Below are 22,236 nucleotides of genomic sequence, written 5' to 3' on the forward strand. Positions count from 1 at the left end.
GTGGAGAGGATTAAAGGCATTGTAAAGTGTCCCTCTCATCCGCCCGAAGAGCGGGCCCCTAAGCTTGCATGGCTTTTATCGTCATAATCCATACAGTTTCAATTGACTATGGAATGCACTGGCTAAGATGACGATGGTGGTGGGGGTCCGGGCGTCCATGTGTGTGTTTGAATGTGCATTTCCTGTCCACTTGCTTTATGCAGCACGATCACTGCAGTGTCCTTAAGAGTCAGAGAGGGGAATACCCATACTCGATCTGGCCAGCTCCCAAAAATGTCCCATGCTTTATCTCCTGTTGGGGTGGGAGTTAGGGGGGGTCGAGGAGAGGCCTCTATTTCTGTCCTTTGTTTATGTAAGGAGTGGCAGTATGGTGTTAGGAGAGCAGAGGAGTCTGGGAATGTTGGGGATATATAGCTTGGGAATAATATTCTCATCTGTGGTATGCACTGTATATATAGCGTGGGATGAGAGATTAATCTGTAATGGGAAAAACGTTTCAATTGATTGATAGCAGACCATAACACATATATTTAATGAACCATGACATAAGGCAGAACGCGTTTCAGAAGCTGGAAGCACCACATGGCTGAGCGTTGTCAGGTTAAAACAATTATAATGGTACCACATATTTTATTTCAAGATCCGGGTACAAAGGCATAGAAATCAGATATTCTTTGGACTAGGGAAATGTGCGTTATGCTTTTTGTCCTGATCCATTTCTATAAAAACCTGTCTGAAAATGAGCTGATCAGATTTTGGCCACTTTGTGATGTCATAACGATGTCTTGTGTAACCATTAGCCAATCAGCAACCAAGGTAACCCCCCCCCCCCCCCCCCCTTATCACCTGAATCTCCTCTAGAGCTCCATTGAGTTCTTTGTAACCAAATCTCTCTCAGAGGGGCGTGGGGAGGGGCTCCTTATTTTCATCTGAAGTCACAGACAGAGAATCAGCACTTTGGAAACAGGGCTGAAACAGAGGGGATTATGGGTAATGCTGCATCTGTTTGGTGTTTCAGCCAATCAGAGACAGGCTCTGTATATATCTGAGACCTGTGATACACTGATGAAAAACAGTATACTTTTATTTTGGTAGTGTGTTATAAGTGTCGTGTGTATATTCACCTCGTTTAATCTCTCCACAGGGACGACATGTCAAGACTGGACAGCTGGCTGCCATCAAAGTCATGGACGTCACGGAGGTAAGGCTGACCAACACATTGCTCTGATTTGAACATGTGCAGGAGTAGTGTTGATAGCAAACAAACTCAAAACACGGTTCCTGTGAATACTATAGTCTGGTTATTATTTAAATCAGGAGACATTCCATTGGAGCTGACGTCTACATGCTTTTGAGCTTACAGAGGAGAAATGCCATGCTCTGTAATGAGTCCCCCCCCCCCCTCCATAATAAACAGCAGGGTAGGGTGGGGTGGGGTGGGGTGGGGTAGGGTAGGGTAGGGGCAACAGGATGCTTATTGAGTGAAGTACGTCATTATGCTGCCCTCAGCTGTGGGAGGTCCCGTCATCCGTGCAGATGAGAGAACGCACACAACCACACATGCAGAAACACAAAGCAGGAGGTTTCAGAGTCGCAGCGAAGGCCAACAACTCACCCACACACACACACACACACACACATAATAATGATTTGTAATCATAGACACACAAGCTGTTGTGGTGGATGAGTTGTTCATCATCCTTCCTGGGGCCATCCTCTTAATCGTCCTCATGCATCACTTCCTTTAGAAAGACACTTTTTCTCTTGACATATATTATTGCCATCTTTTAGCAAAAGACATTACACCAATATATAACCCTCCGAAGGGCACACAATAAATACATTCAACAAAGTTACTATAGCAACAGGAATACATACACAGATGTCGACGGTAAACAATACGAACTGATATTCAGAGCCAGATAGAAGCTGTGCCCCGACTCGCCGGCGGCCCCTCCTCACCTGAGCCGACGTCACGCTGAGTCACGAGTGACACACTGATTTGTTATCATGTGTTCCCGGTATACTGCCCTGCCCAGGTGTGTCCTCGAGACATGCAGTATCTTATGAATCATTTCTATTGAATGGGAATGCTCTTCTCGTAAAGCCCACTGAGGCGGAACCAGTTTCACTACACGTTGTCTTGAAATGATGAACGTCGTGTGGGGGCGTGTGGCTTTACTTGCTTGTGCCGTACATGTTCGAGACATTTGTCTGCGTCATTGAACTGATAAAGCAGACGTACCTATTTTTAGGTCAGCGTGACCTCACCGACCTGACACTTTTGTTGCAATAATTCATTATGAAAATGTTGTCAATTTTAGCTATGAATACATTTCTCCTATCATGAAAATACTTCCTTATTTTAGCCCTACATCCACGGCCACTAAATAAAAGCAAGTGGCTGGATAGAATATATTCTTACAGATAATGCAGTCAGTAATATCCAAACCACATACCGTTTTGGACTTATCTTTATTTTAACTCTAAATATTTCTTCATTACCTGATTGGCGCAGCGTGTGTTAGTCTTCTTTCCTGGCTGGAGAGCTCACCCCGAGTCGCTCTGACCCACATTATCAAATCCCAAACACTCCTCTTCTGGGCTGCCAAATACCCTCGCAGCTCAAAACCAATTTCTTTCTACTTTAGATTTGTCTTATTTAATACTAATAGCATTTCAAATCTTCTGGTCGAAAGTTGACTGGACAGAACCCTGCCTTTAAACACATCTTAAACATCCTATATTTGTTTTGTATATTCTGCTTTCCTCACATCCCAGAATGTATTAAGAACATGGCTACTTATCTGGACTGCACTTTCCACCTTTTTATCATCTCCCCGTCAGGCATATGATAACGTAGCATATTAGTGAGACCTAGTACTGTACCAGATGAATAATTCCTTTTGTGTGTGTAATGTATATTTAGATATAGTTATCCGTCATATCCTCCACTCCTCTATCTCTCTCACATCCCCATACGATTGAGTCAGTCTCGGCCTCACCGCGCGACTTGTGGCAGCGCGATAATCCAACAGCTGCACGGCAGAGAGGGGGTAGATGGGAGAGGAGGGAGGGAGGGGGGGGTGCGCACAACAGAAAGGCTTACGTCAACTCAAACGAGTCATGCAGCAGCAGCATGGCCGCCTGCGCAGACGGCCAACTGCCATTTTGCTATAGGTGATGCACAGCTTAGCAATAACACACTTAGCATCACCTTCCTTTCTATTCAATACATCACTGCTAAGATAAAGAGGCACACCTTGTCTGCAGGGATGATGCTGTCCCACCTTTGGGTTCCATCCCCCCCCCGCCCACTGTACTGAGCGGCGATGCGACCGTGAGGCAGAGCGGGCTGACCCCTGCATGTGTTCAATTAGTGCGTCACTGTTAATCATCGTCACGTTGCTATTGGGCGAAAGCCGGCAGAGTTCCCACTGCAGCTAGCTCTGAGCTTTTATTCAAGAGCAGGTTCGCTAATAATATTCAAAATCACTTGACGGCAGAATCAAAGCAACATCTGGGAGTGGATATAGCTTTTCTTAAACGTATAGATGTCCCGATGGTGTCTACAGCTTTCAAAGGATGTGATTTTTAAAAGGCATTCATTTCTGGTTGATTAACAATAATTTATTCAGCGATCCTAAACCCACTTTGCATAATATTTATTGTGTTTAATTGATAACGCTTTAGTGTATTGTGATCAAACTATTGCAACTATTTTGTACGTTTTTATTTTCATTACTTAATGACTATCTATATTTGTTATTATTTATTTGTGTGCAGATGAATAGGAGGCAGGACTCCTAGCTCTCTACCCAGCGATAAGCAAGTGTACTCAGGATGTGTGCCTGGTGCTAATGGCCCGCCATCGATCTAATGTATATTTAGTAGTTCTCTTAACGAGGGATTACTGATAATGGCTACTGTACACATCGACTCACATCGAGACTCGCTCATGCATCATTAATCCCTAAACAAAGGAATCGTTTGCCGGTAGACGGACGACTCCTGCTGCATTGTCATAAAGCAGAGTCCCAGATATTAGATGGCCCGGCTGAAGTGAAACCACCGGGGCGTTGTCGCATATCTTGACGCTGTGCAACGACCCTCAGTATGAAAGTGACTTGATTTGGATCCGAAATTAAATGTCCAAATGATGATTAAAGTCCCGCACAGTAGGGCTGCACGATTTGGGGGAAACCATTTTTTTAAGCGACCCAACGGAGGTTTTTTGTAAAAATGCGGCCATATCTCCGGCTAGGAAGGTCGCATCAACGTGCTCCCGTCTGTAGCACCCGAGCTACGAGTGAAAGGACTAAACTTACATGAAACTTCCGTTGGGCTGCTTTAAAGTCGAGCTTCGGTTTAAGATTCTCCCTGTGATAGAAACATGTGATGGAGCATTGCTAACCTGACTCAGAGGGTTTCACCAAACCATCTAGGAAAGCTCCATTGGAAGCCATTTGGAAAATACTTGGCAGGTGATTGGATCAATCTGTCCATCACCTTCTATCATGGGCCACTTCTGATTGGTTAACAATGGCTGGTACATTTAAAAATCGATTAATCGTTCAGCCTTACCGCACAGTGATTATTTATAAATGTAGATTTTCCAGTGGAAGGACAAAGCCCCTCTTGTCTGCCCCCCCCCCTCTGTAACGTGTCGTTGTGTGTCTAGGATGAAGAGGAGGAAATTAAACTGGAGATCAATATGCTGAAGAAGTATTCCCACCACCGAAACATAGCCACCTACTACGGTGCTTTCATTAAGAAGAGCCCCCCGGGACACGATGACCAGCTCTGGGTAAGTCCTCAAATCCACTGCAGATATTAAGCCTCAGGACGCAGGATGGGAAATATGTAGCGGCCATGATCGGTATCTTAATCTCCATGATCCATAACTTATCTACTGTGGTCTCCTTTAAATATTATCACGAGGGTCAAGTCTCTTTTGGGTTCTCTAGACGTATCTTCTGATGCTTGTTTTTCATTGTAGTTGGTGATGGAGTTCTGTGGAGCTGGGTCCATCACAGACCTGGTGAAGAACACGAAGGGGAACCAGCTGAAGGAAGACTGGATCGCCTACATCTCCAGAGAGATCCTTAGGGTGAGTGCATCCTCCTCTCCTCTCCTCCTCTCCTCCTCTTTCCTCTTCCTCACTCGTTTCCTCCCCTTTCTCCACCTCAGGGTCTGGCCCACCTTCACGCCCACCACGTCATCCACCGTGACATCAAGGGTCAAAACGTCCTGTTGACTGAGAATGCAGAAGTGAAACTGGGTAAGTGGCAGGCTCTGTAGCGGGTAGCTCGCTTTAAGCGTGCTGAGCCGTGCGGGGCCCGTTTTTGGTTGCGTTTCCACTTGGCCTAGTACCGGCTAGCGGGTCCTAATTCACAGTTTTTCTGGCCCCATAAAATCGTGGTTCTCGGGCCAGGAACAACCCGGCTGAGTCGGGCTGAGTATGCTAAACTAGAGAGAGAATCGCTGGCAAGGGGGCTACAACTACAACAAGATGAACATATTTGACCGTGATTTAATTGTAATACACGTTTCAAAATGATGCCGAAGTAACAACACACTGATACCGGTTAGTAAAAACCATGAGTTAATGCTTTGACAAGTCTGCAGACAGACGGCAGGCGAAAACCCTTTAAAATGCGTGTTTTCTAAATGTAGCTTGGCTAAGCTAACGTTATATATGCTCCGACCGTCCACACTCACAGCAACGGCCTACAGACATAAATAAACCAGCGACTGTATCTTCCATGACACAGACAGTCTGTGGTTTGTACTTGTTTAACTTCTGTCTAGTTTCTGAACAGATACGAAGAGCTGTGAGCTCTGAGGGCTAACAGCTAACGGCTGTGTTGTTTTTCTGGGGCTCTCATTGAAGATGACGTCACGGCTCCGCCTACACTGCGTTACTATAGTAACTGCCCCAGTTCCTAAACTGTACTGGAAGCGCAGCATTAAAGTGAGCCGGGCCTAATGAGGCCTAACCAAACCGAGCGAGGCCTGCAGTGGAAACGCGCCATCCTACCTTTCCTCTCATCTGTGCACAGCACCTTGTTGACTGCCATGTCTTTCCGTAGTGGACTTTGGTGTCAGTGCTCAGCTGGATCGGACCGTGGGGAGGAGGAACACCTTCATCGGGACGCCTTACTGGATGGCCCCTGAGGTCATCGCTTGCGACGAGAACCCAGACGCGACATACGACTACAGAGTAAGAGCCTCAACACCCACAACTCCACCTCAGAGCTGCAACATTTTCATATGGCAGGAAATGGTGTTTCCAGCTTCCCAAATATGGACTTGTTGCTTTTCTTATTTCATATGAAGCTTTATTTACTAGGTATACTGTTTTGGACTTACTCATGATGTGCATTTGAATCTATATTGAAAATAAAAACTATTTGCAGCTTGACTTGACATTGAACACTTGCTTTGTTCGTGTGCTTGCTGCAGTGTTGCTTAATGTGCGCCTCCTTGTCTCGCAGAGCGATCTGTGGTCTACTGGCATCACAGCTATTGAGATGGCTGAAGGAGCGCCACGTGAGTACCTGTTATTTCCTAATGTTAGTTTTGTGTCGGTCACATTTTGTATTGATGTTCTGTATTTGTTCGTCTTCTTCCAGCACTTTGCGACATGCACCCAATGCGTGCGCTCTTCCTCATTCCCAGAAACCCTCCCCCCAGGCTCAAGTCTAAAAAATGGTAGGTAAACACCCAGAAGATGTGGTTTGTTATGCATTTACATCCTTTCCAATCCTCATTGCACCCATGAAATCCTCACACACGAGGTTTGAATCAGATTTTATGTATAGATTTCCTACTTGGCCTCTCCATTTGTACTCTTGTGCATTTAGATGTTATCTCTGACCTCAGCCCAGGCAGCTACAGAGGCTTGCATCCAGAGCTTGTGCTCTGCTGCTGAGTTGAACATCTGTGGTACACCTGCTCTGGACGCACTGCAGACACAAGGTTTCTTTAGCTAGCACTAGATCTAAGATTAACTACTTCCTGTTTGTACCGACACATGTAGCCTGGCTTTGCTTTTACATTAATATAATCCTGTGTTGCATTACAAATACTTTACTTAGCTTTAAGGTGATTTGATTTCTTAAATGGTTTCAAACCCTTTGATGGCAGCCGGTGCAGTTGTGATGAGAATTGAATTGCAGTGCTGCACCCCGTAGTTCAGTGTGTTCATGGTATACATGTGACCGATGCTACCTGTCCACATGTATAAGCCTCGATGTTTCAGAGACATGGAGGGAAGATGTGTTGCTAGGGCTGATGGGTAATCTGTCATCTCAAGCTTGTTTGCAGGAGTGTCCGTTTTACTTAGCATCCCTGGATGTGCTCCATGCTTTCGTGGCCGAAGCATCTGTCTGGCAGCCGCTGTCTCCTTGTATCTGTCACCCTCTCGGCGCTGCATCGTTCCCCCCTGCTGACTCTCCTCCGCTCCCTACAGGTCCAAAAAGTTCATCAGTTTCATCGAGGGCTCTCTGGTGAAGAACTACACGCAGCGGCCCCCCACGGAGCAGCTGCTGAAGCACCCCTTCATCCGAGACCAGCCCAACGAGAGGCAAGTCCGCATCCAGCTCAAAGACCACATCGACCGCACCAAGAAGAAGAGGGGGGAGAAAGGTGCGTCTGGCTCTCGACTTGTCTGCCTTCAGTTATCTCTTAAGTGTCTGGTTCTAACTGGTTCCTTCTTGCACAGATGAGACGGAGTACGAGTACAGTGGCAGTGAGGAGGAGGAAGAGGACCCCCCAGAGCAGGAGGGAGAGCCCAGGTGAAAACAGCTTTACCTACTTGTTAGAAGTCATACCACCTCACCCCACTGTCTTTAATCGATGCATCCTTCCTCCTATCGTCTAGCTCCATTGTCAATCAGCCAGGGGAATCCACGCTGCGCCGCGACTTCATCCGCCTGCAGCAGGAGAACAAGGAGCGCTCGGAGGCGCTGCGCCGCCAGCAGCACCTCCAGGAGCAGCAGCTCCGAGAGCAGGAGGAGTACAAGCGCCAGCTGCTGGCCGAGAGGCAGAAGCGCATCGAGCAGCAGAAGGAGCAGAGGAGGCGGCTGGAGGAGGTTGGATGATTTGATGTTCTTCTTCTTCTGTTCTGCAGCGCCGAGAGAAGAGGCTGATCCGGGCGGAAGCATGTGTTGACATCATTGTCTTGTGGCTCCACAGCAACAGCGTCGCGAGCGCGAGATGAGGAGGCAGCAGGAGCGAGAGCAGCGCCGCCGCGAGCAGGAGGACAAGAGGCGTGTCGAGGAGATGGATCGCAGACGTAAAGAAGAGGAAGAGCGCCGGCGGGCTGACGACGAGAAGAGGAGGAATGATCGGGAGCAGGTCAGTCTGTGTGACCCGTATCACGCGCGTGACCCGCTCCATCGGAATCAGTCGGAAGTCGCAACGGCTCATTTAAAAATAATCGTAGATTTGCGTAAAAAACTATTTTTTCGGTGTTTTTGTTTGATTTTAAATAAACAAAGTCTTGGCTTTCCGAATATGAAACTTTTATTTCCAAAATCACACGATAAATACATGTTTGAAGCTCGTGAAGGGAAGACGACGGCTCTCCCCCCCCCCCGCTGACATTATGAATGGAAGCGTCTCGTCATCATAGATAACACGGCAGGGTCCGTTACGGTTTGTTTTCATCTGGTTTCAAATAAACAAAGTCTTGGCTTTCAGAATATTAAACTTGTTTCGGCAAATTCAGATGATAAATACAGCTTTGAAGCTTCGGCATAATTACAAGCGGAGAACGGAGTAACTTGACGTCACAGCAGGCAAAACAACAGCCGGTGTTTTCCCACACACACACACACACACACGTATACACACACACTCGCGAGCTTCCCCCAGACCAGTAATCCAAACGAAAATATCTTCCCTCCGTAGTATTTTGATCATTTGCTGATAACCAATCAGATCGATGGATTCCAGAGAGAGGAAACTTTGAAGGCCTGTCTCTCAAAACGAGGACTCGGTGACAGTCGTTATATAATGTGACATATTTAGCTTAATATCTGGAACACAACAAGAATCCTGATATCATTAGAAAGCTAGGACTCGCCTCTTTCCAACAGTGGATACAACTCAATGTGTCTTCGGGTCAACGCGACTGATTTCGATGGAGCCGGTCACATTTGTACTTGTACTGTCTTTGATGTCGGGGTCGAATGAACTCGTCCTGGTGGAAGTGGGAAGCTGAGTGAGTGGATATATTGTTGCTACATTGAAGAGACAATGAGCCACATTAGATGTTGATTGCTGGCTCAAAGGTTCCTGTCGGTCCAGAAAGGAAGTTACAGAACGTGGAGCCGCACACCGTATTCTTCCCTGACATGTTCCTCTCTCACCGGCTTCGCTCTGATTGACAGGATTACATCAGGCGCCAGCTGGAGGAGGAGCAGAGACACCTGGAGATGCTGCAGGAGCAGCTGCTGCGGGAACAGGCCATGCTGCTGGTCAGTCACACACACACACACACACACACACACACACACACACACACACACACACACACACACACACACACACACACACACACACACACACACACACACACACACACACACACACACACACACACACACACACACACACCTCGTGCAGCCTGGTATAGTTATTTTAATATCTTTGGCTTTGTTGAGTCATCTTGTGATCGTGAAATTGGTAAATCATTTATTTGAATACAAAATGTTGTGTAACGTTTCCTCTTTTTCTGTATTTTGCAAGTTGTCCGAATCAATTATTTGCTAAATGGTTGGAACTCCTCCTCCTCCTCTCTATTTGATATAATCCATTAGATTTGTTCAGTTACAGTGTACCGTTAAAAGTGAGTTCCCGGTGTGTACAATCTGCAATAGAACAGGCTGCCAAAGCCTGACTGTATACATGTGTTTTAAGGAGAGCATTTACCAGTTGGCACAGGTTTGTCCGGCCGACAGCAGCTCTCGCCTCGCCCCCTCGCATCGACCCCACGCTCTGCAACAGGAGTTCAAGTGGCGGGAGCTGGAGGAGCAGCGCAAGGCCGAGCGTCTCCACCAGCGGCTGCAGCAGGAGCAGGCCTACCTGCTGTCGCTGCAGCACCAACCCAACAAGACCACGCCTCCACAGACCTCCACCCTGCCCCCTGACAGAGCCCTCCCCTCACCCCCTCACGCGCAGGTCCTCGACGCTGCTGTTTCCGTAGCAAAAGGCTCCTACGAGTCCTCCAGAGACCTTGACTCAATCCCCTCAGACAAATCCCAGAGCACCGACTCCGATGAGACTTGTCCAAACCAGCTCTCAAACCCCCCCACCCCCTCTCAGACTGAACCCCCTCACTCTGAACCTCCCCAGGCAGAGAGTCTGGAGCCCGATAGGCCGGTCAGTCCTCCTCCTCAGCCAATCAGAGAGGTGAACCTCCTCCTCGGCTCTGCCTGCTCTTTCCAGCTTCTTCTTGCTTGTCTTCGCACAGCCTCACTGACCGAGCAGCAGCAAATACTGCTTTCTTTTTGCACAAATAGTTGCATTTAATTGTCTTTTTTGAACGCTGCGGCGATAGTCCAGAAACATGGGTCCTCTCAGCCAGGCCCCTTGAATGAAACAATCGGGGGGGGGAGAATAGAAACCCACAGCAACCAGGCGTTTCGTGTCCTGAATAAAACGGAGCAGCTATCCTCCACCCTCTCTTGGCACTCGCACTGTTGCTAGTCTCCTTGACTACTAAAACCGTCTGAATTTATACATCTTCATTTTTACTTGAAGCAGTCTGAGCGAGAGAAAGATAAATCATTATTTAAAGTGGAAATCTAAGCAGGAGTCCCCCCCAAAAAAAATGCCGTATTACTTCCCACATAATTAATTGAAGCCACTTTCCATTAGACGGCCTTTCCCCTGCGTGGGTTTCCTCCTCCTCCTCAGAATAAGGAGGCTTCAGTACGTGACTCTCTTCCCTCTGTTCTGACTGCGTGTGTGGGCCATTGCATGACGGTGGCTGAGGCCCAGACTAACATGCAGGACCCCATCACCAGAGCTGCTCCGTGTCATTAACAACCATCTTTCCCTCCTTTGATCCAACACGAGGGTGCGTCTGTGTGAAAGCGTCCTGTCTCCACCTCTACCTGTGTCTGTCCGGCTGCCTTGATTGGGCTTCGAGCATGCTTCATGTGATATCCACAAAATGTTGCCGTTTGTCTGTGAAGGTTTCTGAGTATGAGAAAGACTGTTAAGGTTCCTTACCCTGTCCTGTTGGATTCCCTCAGGCAGACGAGAGGTACCGTAAGAACATTCAGGGCTCCCCTCAGGTCGCCCCCCCTCCCAAGCAGCCCCCTCTGCCTCCCCGATCCTCTGAACCTTTCTCCAACGGCGGCCCCTCCTCCTCCGAGGCCGTGGCCATGCAACGACCCATGGAGCCTCAGGTAACTCCTCCTCTCCTTGCCTCCTCCTCTTCCTCCCTCACTCCTGGGTTTCTGTACTAGGTTTTTTGGTCAATCAGCGAAGCAACAAGGACAAGAAGGGTTTTAAAGTGAATATGAAGACCCTTATATCTAACGTAATCTGCACTTACACTTACATCGAACTATCCTTTAAGCATCAATTTAAACCCCACACTATGACTCCCATCATCATGTCCTGTCGTGCTGTATGCATGTGTATTACATATAAGCATGTTGGTGAAAACCCACACATCTCCCTTCATGTCTCACTGTGTTGTCTGCTTGTTCCACCTCCCCTCCCTCCTCCCCTCCTCCCCCCCTCCTCCCTCCATCAAAGGTCCAGTGGTCCCACCTGGCTGCGTTAAAAAGCAGCATCAGCACCGCCCCCTCTCCTCCTCTTCCTCCTCCTCCTCCGCCCGTGACGGTCTCTCGCTCGCAGTCCTTCAGCGAGCCCGCCGGCGTGAACTCTAGCTTTGCACAACTCCAGCTGGACCCCCAGCAGCACCCATCGCCCGCACGCACTGACCCCCAGCCTCCCCTCCACCACCCTCAGGGTCTCAGTAGGGCCGAGCCCCAGGTCAGCGGAGAGGAAGTTCCTCCCAAGGTAAGGAGCTGATGAGGGACCCCTTACCCCCCGTCCCTGTCCTGCCTTCCTCCACCTCCATTCCCCTCCTCTCATGATGTCTGTGTGCTTGCCTTGATGTTTCTGCCTCATCTCCAACATCAGCTAGACATTCTCCATATTTGGGCGTATAAAGCATATTCAAAATCCGGTGTTGATTTAACTTGATGTATAAAAGAAAATAACCGCCAACCTACGCTTGTTCTGAGTTTTTGATGGGGACTCTGGAGGTTCAGATTCCTCTCAATGCTCAGTTGCGGTTGATTTGATGTTGCCGTGGATACGTCTCTTGTCTCTCGCTTGTTTTCTCATATGCCACTTCATGAGGATGTTTGAATCTGTTTGCTCCAGGTACCGGTCAGGACCACCTCCAGGTCTCCAGTGCTGTCGCGCCGAGAGTCCCCTCTGCCCCAGCAGCCCGGGATCGCTGCCGGACCGAGGGTCGCTGCAGGGTGAGCTGAGAGGCCTCTGGATTGGATAGCATCGTCTCAGTTGTGTGTTGGTGTTAATGTGGTGTGGTTCCGTGTCGGCAGTGTGGAGCAGCGGCCTCTGTGGGACCGGGTGGAGAAGCTGCAGCCGCGACCCGGCAGCGGCAGCTCCTCGGGATCCTCCAACTCCAGCTCTCAGGCCAGCCCTGGGGACCGCTTCAGGCCACGCTGTGAGTCCCCTGGTACTGTCCTCTCACTGCCTATTAGCACACTACCATTATGACTGTAACAACACCATGACCATGCCGTGCTCTCCGCTCCGGTACGCTTCTCTGCCGTTTCTATTCAGCCGATTAAAGATGGCTTCAGAGCCAGCGTTCCCTGCCAAACTCTGTTTCCCCTCGCTAACTCCACTTCCTTTTGTTCTCTCAAAGCTTCCTCCAAATCTGAAGGATCGCCTCTCCAGCGGCCTGAAAATGTTCCAAAGAAACCAGATGAAAAGAACCTGGCCAGGCCGACTCGACCAGCTGTAAGTCCCGTTTCGAAAGTGCAGGTTAAACTTGTTTGATGCTGAATGGGTGAAAACGGTTTTGTGTTTTTCTCTTATTTTCCACCACTCTAATTATTCAACCACCTGGTGAATCCAATGGTTGCTGGGGAACCTTAGGGTGACGCGGTAAGCCAGTTACATGAGATTACACAACCACACTTTTGCTATGCTTGCCCCATTGCCCCTCTCATATGATAATGGCCTTTTCTCCTTGGTGGATGCGATCTTCCCTGCCTGTGATCTGTTGCCTCCTGCTGGCGTCTTCCCTCTTGCCTGCGCAGCTCCTTATCACTTGATTGCGTGTCCACACACGGCAGTAAAAGAGTTAACCCTCTGCCGCAGCTTCCTGATTTGAATGCAAACCCACTCGTCCTGTTTCCTTGCTCCTGCCAGAATTGCTCCTAATCTCACCTGGTTTGTTGTGCGATAAACTGTGTCACACTCTTTGTTGAGCATGTCTGGGAAGTGTCCTTCCTGCCTTTTCTCTCTCGCCCCTGACCTTCCAAGATTCCATTATTAAAAATCTGCAAGGGATAAGCCGAGGGCAACAAAACATTGACTTCAGCGGGTACAAACTAATGACTGATTAAGAAACAATTCAATTATGATCTGATGACATGTTTCCAAAACATAACTTAATTCTGGACGAACGGGAGGAGCAGGTTTTAAGATGGGATGTTGGCCTATTTATGAAGCATGCTGACTCAGGGACAGGTGTTTCGTTGGAGGAAAATGTACTGCCTGACCAAAATAGGTTTGCAAAATCACCGAAGACTGCAAAATATTCTTCTATAAGTACCCAGAGACCGGAGACTGTAGGTATATTTAAGTTTAATATATAAAATGTGTATATAAGTAAGGAGGGATGACTTTAAAACTTCAGATTGTCTAGAAATCAAGAGCCAGAAAATAAGGATTGTAAGCTTTTGGATTTGTCTCTGCACACATTTTGAAATAGCAAGGCAAGGCAAGTTTATTTATATAGCACGTTTCAACACAAGGCAATTCAAAGTGCTTTACAAAAAACGAAAGACATTAAGAAAATGGCATTTAAAATCAGTCATTAAAAAGAAAAGCTAATAAAATAAACATTAAAAGAAAAAATACATGGATAAAAGTTAGTGCAGTTTAAGATGTGAATAGTTCAATTAAAAGCAGCGGCAAAAAGAAAAGCAGGCTTTGTTCTGGACCAAGAGTCTCTCCTAAGACGTCCTCACTGTTCCTCTCAGGATCTGACAGCGCTTGCCAAGGAGCTTCGAGCAGTGGACGACCCGAGGCCTCCCCACAAGGTCACCGACTATTCCTCCTCCAGCGAGGACTCGGGCACCACCGACGAGGAAGACGACGAGGAGGTGGACCAGGAGGCGGGGGAGGAGTCCACCTCAGGACCCGAGGACTCCAGGGCTGGGTGGGTGGAGCCGTGTTTGTGTGTCGACGTTATTCCCGTCCGCTGCTTTCGTCTTTCATTGATTTCAGCAACGAGATATTCCAGATGATATCAAACATAGACCGGATGATGAGTGTTGCATGGCTGTTAACGCTGGTCTGGTTATGGACGGCAGATTTCCCCATGGCTTCCGCAGGAGGATGAGCAACGGGGAGACGGAGTCGGCTAAGACGATGCTGGTGGAGGACTCGGAGAACGAGAAAGGCATGACGTCTTCCAAGGACGGCACGCTGGTCATCAGACAGGTAGGAGAGAGACTGAACATCCGGACAGATGGTTGATAGAAATGTTCCTTTTTTCTTTGTCCAGTTTCAGTTTTGTTTATCCGCTCGTTCTCCACCATTACCTCTGTGCTCCTTTATATAACCTTTGTTTGTATCCATCGTACATTAAGAGACGGTCTTCTCATACCTTGATATAGATTTTAGGTGACATACACAGCAAAGTTTAACTGTTGTGACCGGGAGTAAATCATGACAGGAATTAGCATCTCCACCTGCTTGCTCGAGCCCAAAGTGTGCCTGTTCTTGCTTCCAGAGCACCGCTGACATTAAGCGGTTGGTCAATCTCTCCTCTTCCTCGTCTTCCTCACCCTCGGCTGGTCACGTCCACGGCCAGCCCCAGACCCCCGGCCTCGCGGAGAAAAACGGCTTTGCCGGCCGCATTCACCACCTACCAGACCTTATCCAGCAGAGCCATCACTCCCCCTCCTCCACCACAACCATCCCTTCCTCCCCCCCCTCCTCTCCCTCCTTCCCCTCATCATCGAGCTATGCCAGTCCTGCCATGTCCCCACAGACCCCCCTGGACACGCTCACTGCCATGGAGGTATGTCGCCCTCACATCAGCGGAGCTAGCAGCCGAGGAGTGGGCGCTCGTGGTGCAGGCGTTGATATTTTCAGGAGGACTTATTGACCTCCTCCACCTCCGAGCCTGCACACGCCTGCCGCCCAGTCCTCGGCTGCTGTTGGGAGCCTCTTTGCCTCTCCAGCCTCCCCCCCTGTTCCCCTCACTCTGGCTCTAATCTGCCCCCTTCTGGCTCCATCCTTCTTCCCTCCTGCATTGCTCTGTCTGCTGCTGACTCCCCTGGTGGTAGAGCATGGTTACTGCACTAAACTGGAGCTGTGAACCACTAACAGCACTTTAACCATGTTCTTAGCGGTGTTGGGTGATGGCATGCCTGGTGTGATGGTAGTGGTGAGACGGGGCTTTACATTTGACCTGAACAAAGGGGCGAGCACACGCGACCTACTCGCAGAGCATTTACCTTTAACGCTTTATTTTAGATTAGCGCCTCTTCTGTGGTGTGACGACAACACTCTCCTCTAACACTTCACAGCAGCCCGAACGTGTTCTCATTTCCCTCACAACACGTTTCTTCTTGTCGCACATGTTGTTGTTGTTGTCGTCTCTGACATTTCTGTCCTCGTTGGCTTCATAACAAATAACATAACTGCACGCCGTCTTTTTCACTTGATTTGTTGTTGACTTGAATTGCAGTGTTGGCTATGTAGTCCCAGTGGTTCCCAGTCAGGCGGCTTTACGAGCCCCCAGAGGTGGAACTGTAACTCATGTGTGTGAAACTGAAAGGGCTCTTGTTGTTGTAGTTAAATTCAACAGTTTTATAATCAACAAATCAATGTAACAATCATGTTTTGGATGAAATGCCTGATCTCTAACCAGCTGTTTCCCGCCTGGTTGTAAATTACTTTAATGATTAAATCCAGTTTCTCTACAATCATGAATTGCCGAACCTTTTCTAACTGCCCATAAATCTCTCTCAGTCCCAGTCAGAAAGCAACTCCATGTCCAAACACAAGTCTTCCTCTTCCTTCACTCCGTTCATCGACCCTCGTCTTCTCCAGATCTCTCCATCCAGCGGCAGCTCCCTCAACAACATTGGTACGTCAGCAATAGCCCAAGACAATCTGTTAAAGCAGGGGGGTCAAACTCAATTTCATCACGGGCCACATCAGCATTATGGTTGCACTCAAAGGGCCGGTTGTAACTTTAAGACTATATAAAAAATACATACATAAATATTGAATGTATTATATTACTTTATTGACTCTGCATTGGATTATTATCGGATAGGATAATAACTACATAATTAACTACGCCTGAAAGCAGAAGTCTACGGCAAATAATTGCAAGTCTCTTCAATGAGAATGTCACAAAATGATATAAAAAGAAAAGAAAAAAAGTAGAATTAAAAAAAGAAAAAAAAGTCAGATTCTGAGAAAAAAGTCAAATTTGAGATGCATTGTGGGACATGTAGTTTATGGGCAACGTGCTTCTGTAAAGTAGCATGTAACCATATAATAAACATATTATATTCTTTGCAAGCTCTTGTGGGGCCACATGAAATTAAGTTGCGGGCCGGATTTGGCCCCCGGGCCTTGAGTTTGACACCCCTGTGTTAAAGACATGAAAACGTGTTTCCATTCAGGGAGTAAGGTAAATCCACTGAGTGAAGTCAAACCCACAGATAACAGCGGCACCAGGTTGTTCATTAATATCTGAACACACAACGGCATCCAGCCTGACCTCTGTGTGCCCCCTCCAGCAGCATTTGGGCCCGATGGACGCCTGGCCGACCCGCTGAAGGCCGACCCGTCCCGCAAAGGCTCCGTTGTCAACGTCAACCCGGTCAACACGCGGCCGCCCAGCGACACGCCGGAGATCCGCAAGTACAAGAAGAGGTTCAACTCCGAGATCCTGTGTGCTGCTCTCTGGGGTGAGTGCAGGGTTTACACACACGCCACGGTCAGGGACTCGGAATCACCGCCGCGGGGCCACGGCATTCTAAATCTCACTATGATACGCGTGTCTGTCCGTGCTCCAGGAGTGAACCTGCTGGTGGGGACGGAGAGCGGGCTGATGCTGCTGGACCGGAGCGGACAGGGGAAGGTCTACCCTCTGATCAACAGGAGACGCATCCAGCAGATGGACGTCCTGGAGGGACTCAATGTCCTGGTCACGATATCGGGTACAGTGCATGTGCCGTCTGAACACTAATCCGTATGTTGTTGCCGACATTGCAGTGGAAACAATATTTCTTTCTCTCAATCAAACTTCCTGCAGGTAAGAAGAACAAGCTGAGAGTGTACTACCTGTCGTGGCTGAGGAACAAGATTTTGCACAACGACCCCGAGGTGGAGAAGAAGCAGGGCTGGGTGAATGTGGGCGAGCTGGAGGGCTGCGTCCACTACAAAGTCGGTAAGTCTGTCAGCCTTCCTGCAGACGGTACAGTTGACCAAAAGAAAGAAAGAAACCTATAACTCACAGATGACTCCTTTTTGTCTGCAGTGAAGTATGAGAGGATTAAGTTCTTGGTGCTGGCTCTGAAGAACGCTGTGGAGGTGTACGCCTGGGCCCCCAAACCCTACCACAAGTTCATGGCGTTTAAGGTAAGCATTGCTCTGCAGGTATCATTCAGCCGAAGACAGATGCAAGTTGACTGACTTTATTTTCTCTGTGTTGTAGTCTTTTGGTGATCTGGTGCACAAGCCTCTGCTGGTGGACCTGACTGTGGAGGAAGGTCAGAGGTTAAAGGTCATCTACGGCTCCTGTTCAGGCTTCCATGCTGTGGATGTGGACTCTGGCGCCGTCTACGACATCTACCTGCCCACACATGTAGGCACCGAGCACAGTCTGGCCTACATAGCGTGTTTTGAATCGCTCTCGACACGCCTAACCCTTCCTCCGTTTCCCCTCCAGATCCAGACCAGCATTCAGTGCCACGCCATCATCATCCTGCCCAACACGGACGGCATCGAGCTGCTGGTGTGCTACGAGGACGAGGGCGTCTACGTCAACACCTACGGCCGCATCACCAAGGACGTGGTGCTGCAGTGGGGAGAAATGCCAACTTCAGTGGGTGAGTGGGGCAAAAAGGGGGATCTGAAACTATTCTTCATTTCTAGTTTGATGTCCTTGTTCAAGCACATGTATGTCCCACTCCAATGTCCTGTGTTCTCTCACAGCCTACATTAGGTCAAACCAGATCATGGGCTGGGGCGAGAAGGCCATAGAGATCCGCTCCGTGGAGACGGGTCACCTGGACGGCGTCTTCATGCACAAGAGAGCCCAGAGACTCAAGTTCCTGTGTGAGAGGAACGACAAGGTGAGGACTCGGCTATCCCACCCTCACCGCCCGCTGTGTCTCTCAAGGCTCAGACTATCTTAACGGCTGTTCTCTTTGTCGCAGGTCTTCTTTGCCTCTGTGCGCACTGGAGGCGCCAGCCAGGTGTATTTCATGACCCTGGGTCGCTCCTCCCTCATGAGCTGGTAGTCGATATTTCCAGCATGACGACCGCAGCTCGGCAGTGACAAACAGATGACGATTGTGACCGTGACCAACGACGACGACGAAGAAGAGAACCGCCTCGACGGAGGGAACAGCTTCCTCTCGCTTGCTCGGGCGAACGAACCAACGGATTGGACTGTAATCATGACAAGACGCGAGGGACGGGTGTGTGTGTGTGTTGAGGGTGTTTTCTGTTAGTTTAACTATATGACACCTACAGAAGCCCCCGCGAGCCACCAGGTTACCCTCACCCTCCCTTTGAGCCGATCCCCTCCCCCTCGTCCCCTGCAGGGCGTGGGATCTGTTGCCTGTTGATGGTAAATCTTTATGTGTCATAGTAAAACTTTGCATCGTGTACGTGTGTGTGAATGGAGGAAACACTGAGCATGAGAGTGACTGAAGGGACGATGAGCGCGGCCGTTACTGTATCGAAGGTTCTTTCTGCGCCGTTAGTAGCTGTGTTTAGTCCCGGTTCTGTTCAGGTGAAACTACTCCCACCACCACGGTAGATTTCCACGTCAAGCATGTCATTTCACTCTACTTCACCGCCACATTAATAACGCTTGACCTGTAAATCTGCCTCTGTATCTTCACTTTTTTTGCCTTCTCTTCCTTAAAGTGAAGATTTTTTTAAGGGACCTTCTTGATATATCCATTGAATACAGGGTACTGGATATCAGCGTGTACATACTAACTACATCCACCTTGTAGTCTTCAGACTCTCCCAGGTTTTACAGACACTATCTCGACTTTTACCACATTGCCTCAGTAGGTTATGTTGGACAGAAAAACAGAATTAGCCCTGTTTATGACCGCATGTTGCGTTGGTGTTAAATTAGCTCCAGTTTTTCATACACTGTATATTTTGTATGTGGCTCGCTGCACATAAATAAAGCGTGAGAATCAAGACGCACCCATAGATGAGTTTTAAAGGAGAAACCCACGTATATCGGCTCAACTGGAAGGAAACCAAAAACCACGAATGGACCCAGAAATACGAGATGCATTACCAAAAGCTGTTGCGGGTGGATTTTCCCTTTAACATCAGTCATAAGTAGGGCTAGGATAAACTGTGAATTAGACATGCAGATTACGCAAGTGGCCATTAAGGTAGCATGGAGGCCAGTGGGCAGAAGTGACGCTAAGGGAATGAAGGCATTCGATCTCGAGGGCTGAGAAGAAGATTTTGAATATCACACTCTACAAAAAAAAGGGGGAGGAAATCGGGATCAGCTGATTGTCCTCCATCTGCACGACGTCTGAATTTCACAAAACTGTATTTTAAAAGAGACTTTGGCTTTCAGGATCTCCAGCTGAGTAAAACGGCTCCGCAGCTTTTGACAAGTTAAATAAAGATGTTTGGATTTTATGTACTGTAGAAACACTTTCATGTGATTAAATATTGGACCTCTTTTTGCCATTTTAGGCTTCAGACAGGAGAGTCCAACACTTTAACTGGATCATTACTGTTTCCCAGAAGTGAATAACCTTCATTTGACCTTCTCATCCTCTAACAACAAGGAACGACGTGTGTGTCACTTCCTGTTCAAATATAGAATCCATCCTGCAAGCTGTGTGTGTGTATGAATGAGAAAACTATATAACGAGACTCATGGACCCCCTTTCCTCACCCACCTTTTTGACCCCGCTCTCAGTAAAGGTGGTGCCTTCACTGTCCGAGGTGGGACGTGCTGAGAGCTGCAGAACATGAGATGCGTTCACTGTCCCCATCCTCTGTGAAAAGCAAACGAGTCACGTTCTAATAGCAGTGTTACAAAACCACTTCAGGCGGCGTGAACTAAGCGGCATATTTTTAACTCTGACTTCGTTTTTAGTCTTGTTTCTGCAAATTTTATTATGTAACCCTTCAGATAAATATGCGACTGCAGTGGTTTTTAAATTGTAATGCACACCTTAAGTTGAACATGTTTACAGAAGCAGTTGTTTTGTTAAACCAATGTGCATCGATATGAATATTTATGGTTTATTTTGAGGGCCGTTTCTCCCTGTTTTGTATTTTGTATTATTCCCTTTTTGTACTATCATTTAGACGTTTGTGTACAGGAAGGATCAACTCTTCGCTCACCTTCTGGATTACACAAATCTGAAGTGGGATTTCACTGATTATTTTACTCCGTGCACAGTGGGCCCCTGGCTGTGTGGCAGCGTGGATCAAATGTTTTCTACCACCCAGGTGCCAGGTGACATGTCCCCCCCCCCCCTCAAACGTCTCTCTGCCATGCCTCTAATTTATGTCCTCTCTGTGTGTACTATGGGAATTACTGTATTTTCCTGAAGGTCTTTTTTTCCATTGAATAAAATCAGAAGTAATTTACAGTGTGGTGTCGTTCTTAAAAAAAAAAAAAAATTACAAGGAAAAGTCCTGTGTTAAAATTAAAGATGTAACTTTAAAGTAGTGTTGCGACCCCTCCCTCTGCTCTGTGTGTCAGTCAGGGAGGGTCTAGTCAAAGTGGGGACACCTGTGAGAGTCTCCACAGAGGTTACAATACAGGCCTCAACCCTCAATGTCTCTTTTCTGTTCCAGGAGCAGCTCGGTTCGTCACTTGCTGCTACACACAAACACACACACCTTATATTCACCCTTACCGTGATCCCTTTAACTCTAATGTATGCCTTTGTGTTTTTTGTATTATTATTCCTTTTGACTTTGGGGTTAAATAAGTACATCATTTGTTTTGCATTTGAAATTAGAATTTGTGAACTACTTAACTAAAGTTTTCAGTAATGCACAAAAGTACTAACCTTATTTGATTATTTTTCTAGTGTGAAGTCGATGTAACCTTATTAATTAACTTATTTCGTAGCATGTCAATATTACCCTTCTATAAAACAACTTCGAGTGTAAAGGTAAAACATATGAAAGCTCCTATTAACACTGCATTATCAAAATTGGTCCTGAAAATATTTTTGAAAAGCGATTTACTGTAAGGAAAAAGTGTCCTCTATTTTAAATGTAAGTACCGTATTTGACCAGCAGAGGGCGCCACTGTGCAGCCCATCCCACTTAATATTGCTTCCTAATTTCTTGCCACATTAGTAAAGTTAGCCTTCATACTCCACTATATAGTTTCCTCTTTTTGCCAAACTATTATCCTCAAATCTTTAAGAGACATGATCCATTTACAAATAAGAAATTATTTGCAGGAGGATTTAAGATTACAGTGAATATAGCAACCGGAAGCAGGTACGAGTATTTGTATTTACCTTGATGCATTAGAAATGTAAATGAGTGTGTATGTAATAATGGTTACTTTTGTTAAAATAGCTTAATGATTGCGAAGTATATTGTTATTATAATGAAATCGTATAATATAATGATCTTTTTTAAACCCAAGATTCATTGTTGTGACCTTTTTGTTTCCTTATAGATGAACTTCCTATCTAATGAATCATAGGTAAGATGTATTGGGAATTTCAT

At 47.5% G+C, this 22,236-nt stretch overlaps 1 protein-coding gene across 11 annotated transcripts in view; it reads left to right on the forward strand.

Moving 5' to 3' along the window:
- map4k4 (mitogen-activated protein kinase kinase kinase kinase 4) overlaps nt 1-21,132 on the forward strand; it is a 29,328-nt gene extending 8,196 nt beyond the window's left edge. The window contains exons 3-32 of one of the 11 annotated variants that reach the window (XM_034100301.1): nt 1,145-1,201; nt 4,682-4,807; nt 5,000-5,110; nt 5,191-5,281; nt 6,093-6,223; nt 6,498-6,552; nt 6,636-6,714; nt 7,475-7,650; nt 7,727-7,799; nt 7,886-8,096; nt 8,200-8,361; nt 9,399-9,485; nt 9,943-10,419; nt 11,268-11,423; nt 11,779-12,045; nt 12,415-12,515; nt 12,597-12,733; nt 12,926-13,020; nt 14,271-14,449; nt 14,604-14,733; nt 15,026-15,316; nt 16,273-16,390; nt 17,055-17,225; nt 17,334-17,477; nt 17,573-17,707; nt 17,798-17,898; nt 17,975-18,124; nt 18,209-18,368; nt 18,475-18,614; nt 18,699-21,132. In XM_034100301.1, the coding sequence (XP_033956192.1) occupies nt 1,145-1,201; nt 4,682-4,807; nt 5,000-5,110; nt 5,191-5,281; nt 6,093-6,223; nt 6,498-6,552; nt 6,636-6,714; nt 7,475-7,650; nt 7,727-7,799; nt 7,886-8,096; nt 8,200-8,361; nt 9,399-9,485; nt 9,943-10,419; nt 11,268-11,423; nt 11,779-12,045; nt 12,415-12,515; nt 12,597-12,733; nt 12,926-13,020; nt 14,271-14,449; nt 14,604-14,733; nt 15,026-15,316; nt 16,273-16,390; nt 17,055-17,225; nt 17,334-17,477; nt 17,573-17,707; nt 17,798-17,898; nt 17,975-18,124; nt 18,209-18,368; nt 18,475-18,614; nt 18,699-18,782 (4,395 nt within the window). In that variant the 3' untranslated portion in view covers nt 18,783-21,132. The remainder of the gene's footprint in view (nt 1-1,144; nt 1,202-4,681; nt 4,808-4,999; nt 5,111-5,190; nt 5,282-6,092; nt 6,224-6,497; nt 6,553-6,635; nt 6,715-7,474; nt 7,651-7,726; nt 7,800-7,885; nt 8,097-8,199; nt 8,362-9,398; nt 9,486-9,942; nt 10,420-11,267; nt 11,424-11,778; nt 12,046-12,414; nt 12,516-12,596; nt 12,734-12,925; nt 13,021-14,270; nt 14,450-14,603; nt 14,734-15,025; nt 15,317-16,272; nt 16,391-17,054; nt 17,226-17,333; nt 17,478-17,572; nt 17,708-17,797; nt 17,899-17,974; nt 18,125-18,208; nt 18,369-18,474; nt 18,615-18,698) is intronic. The other 10 variants (XM_071205481.1, XM_071205486.1, XM_034100314.1 and 7 more) reach the window with 10 other exon arrangements.
- The last annotated feature ends 1,104 nt before the right edge of the window (nt 21,133-22,236 follow it).

Source organism: Pseudochaenichthys georgianus, chromosome 2, assembly GCF_902827115.2.
Source record: "Pseudochaenichthys georgianus chromosome 2, fPseGeo1.2, whole genome shotgun sequence".
Taxonomy (NCBI): domain Eukaryota; kingdom Metazoa; phylum Chordata; class Actinopteri; order Perciformes; family Channichthyidae; genus Pseudochaenichthys; species Pseudochaenichthys georgianus.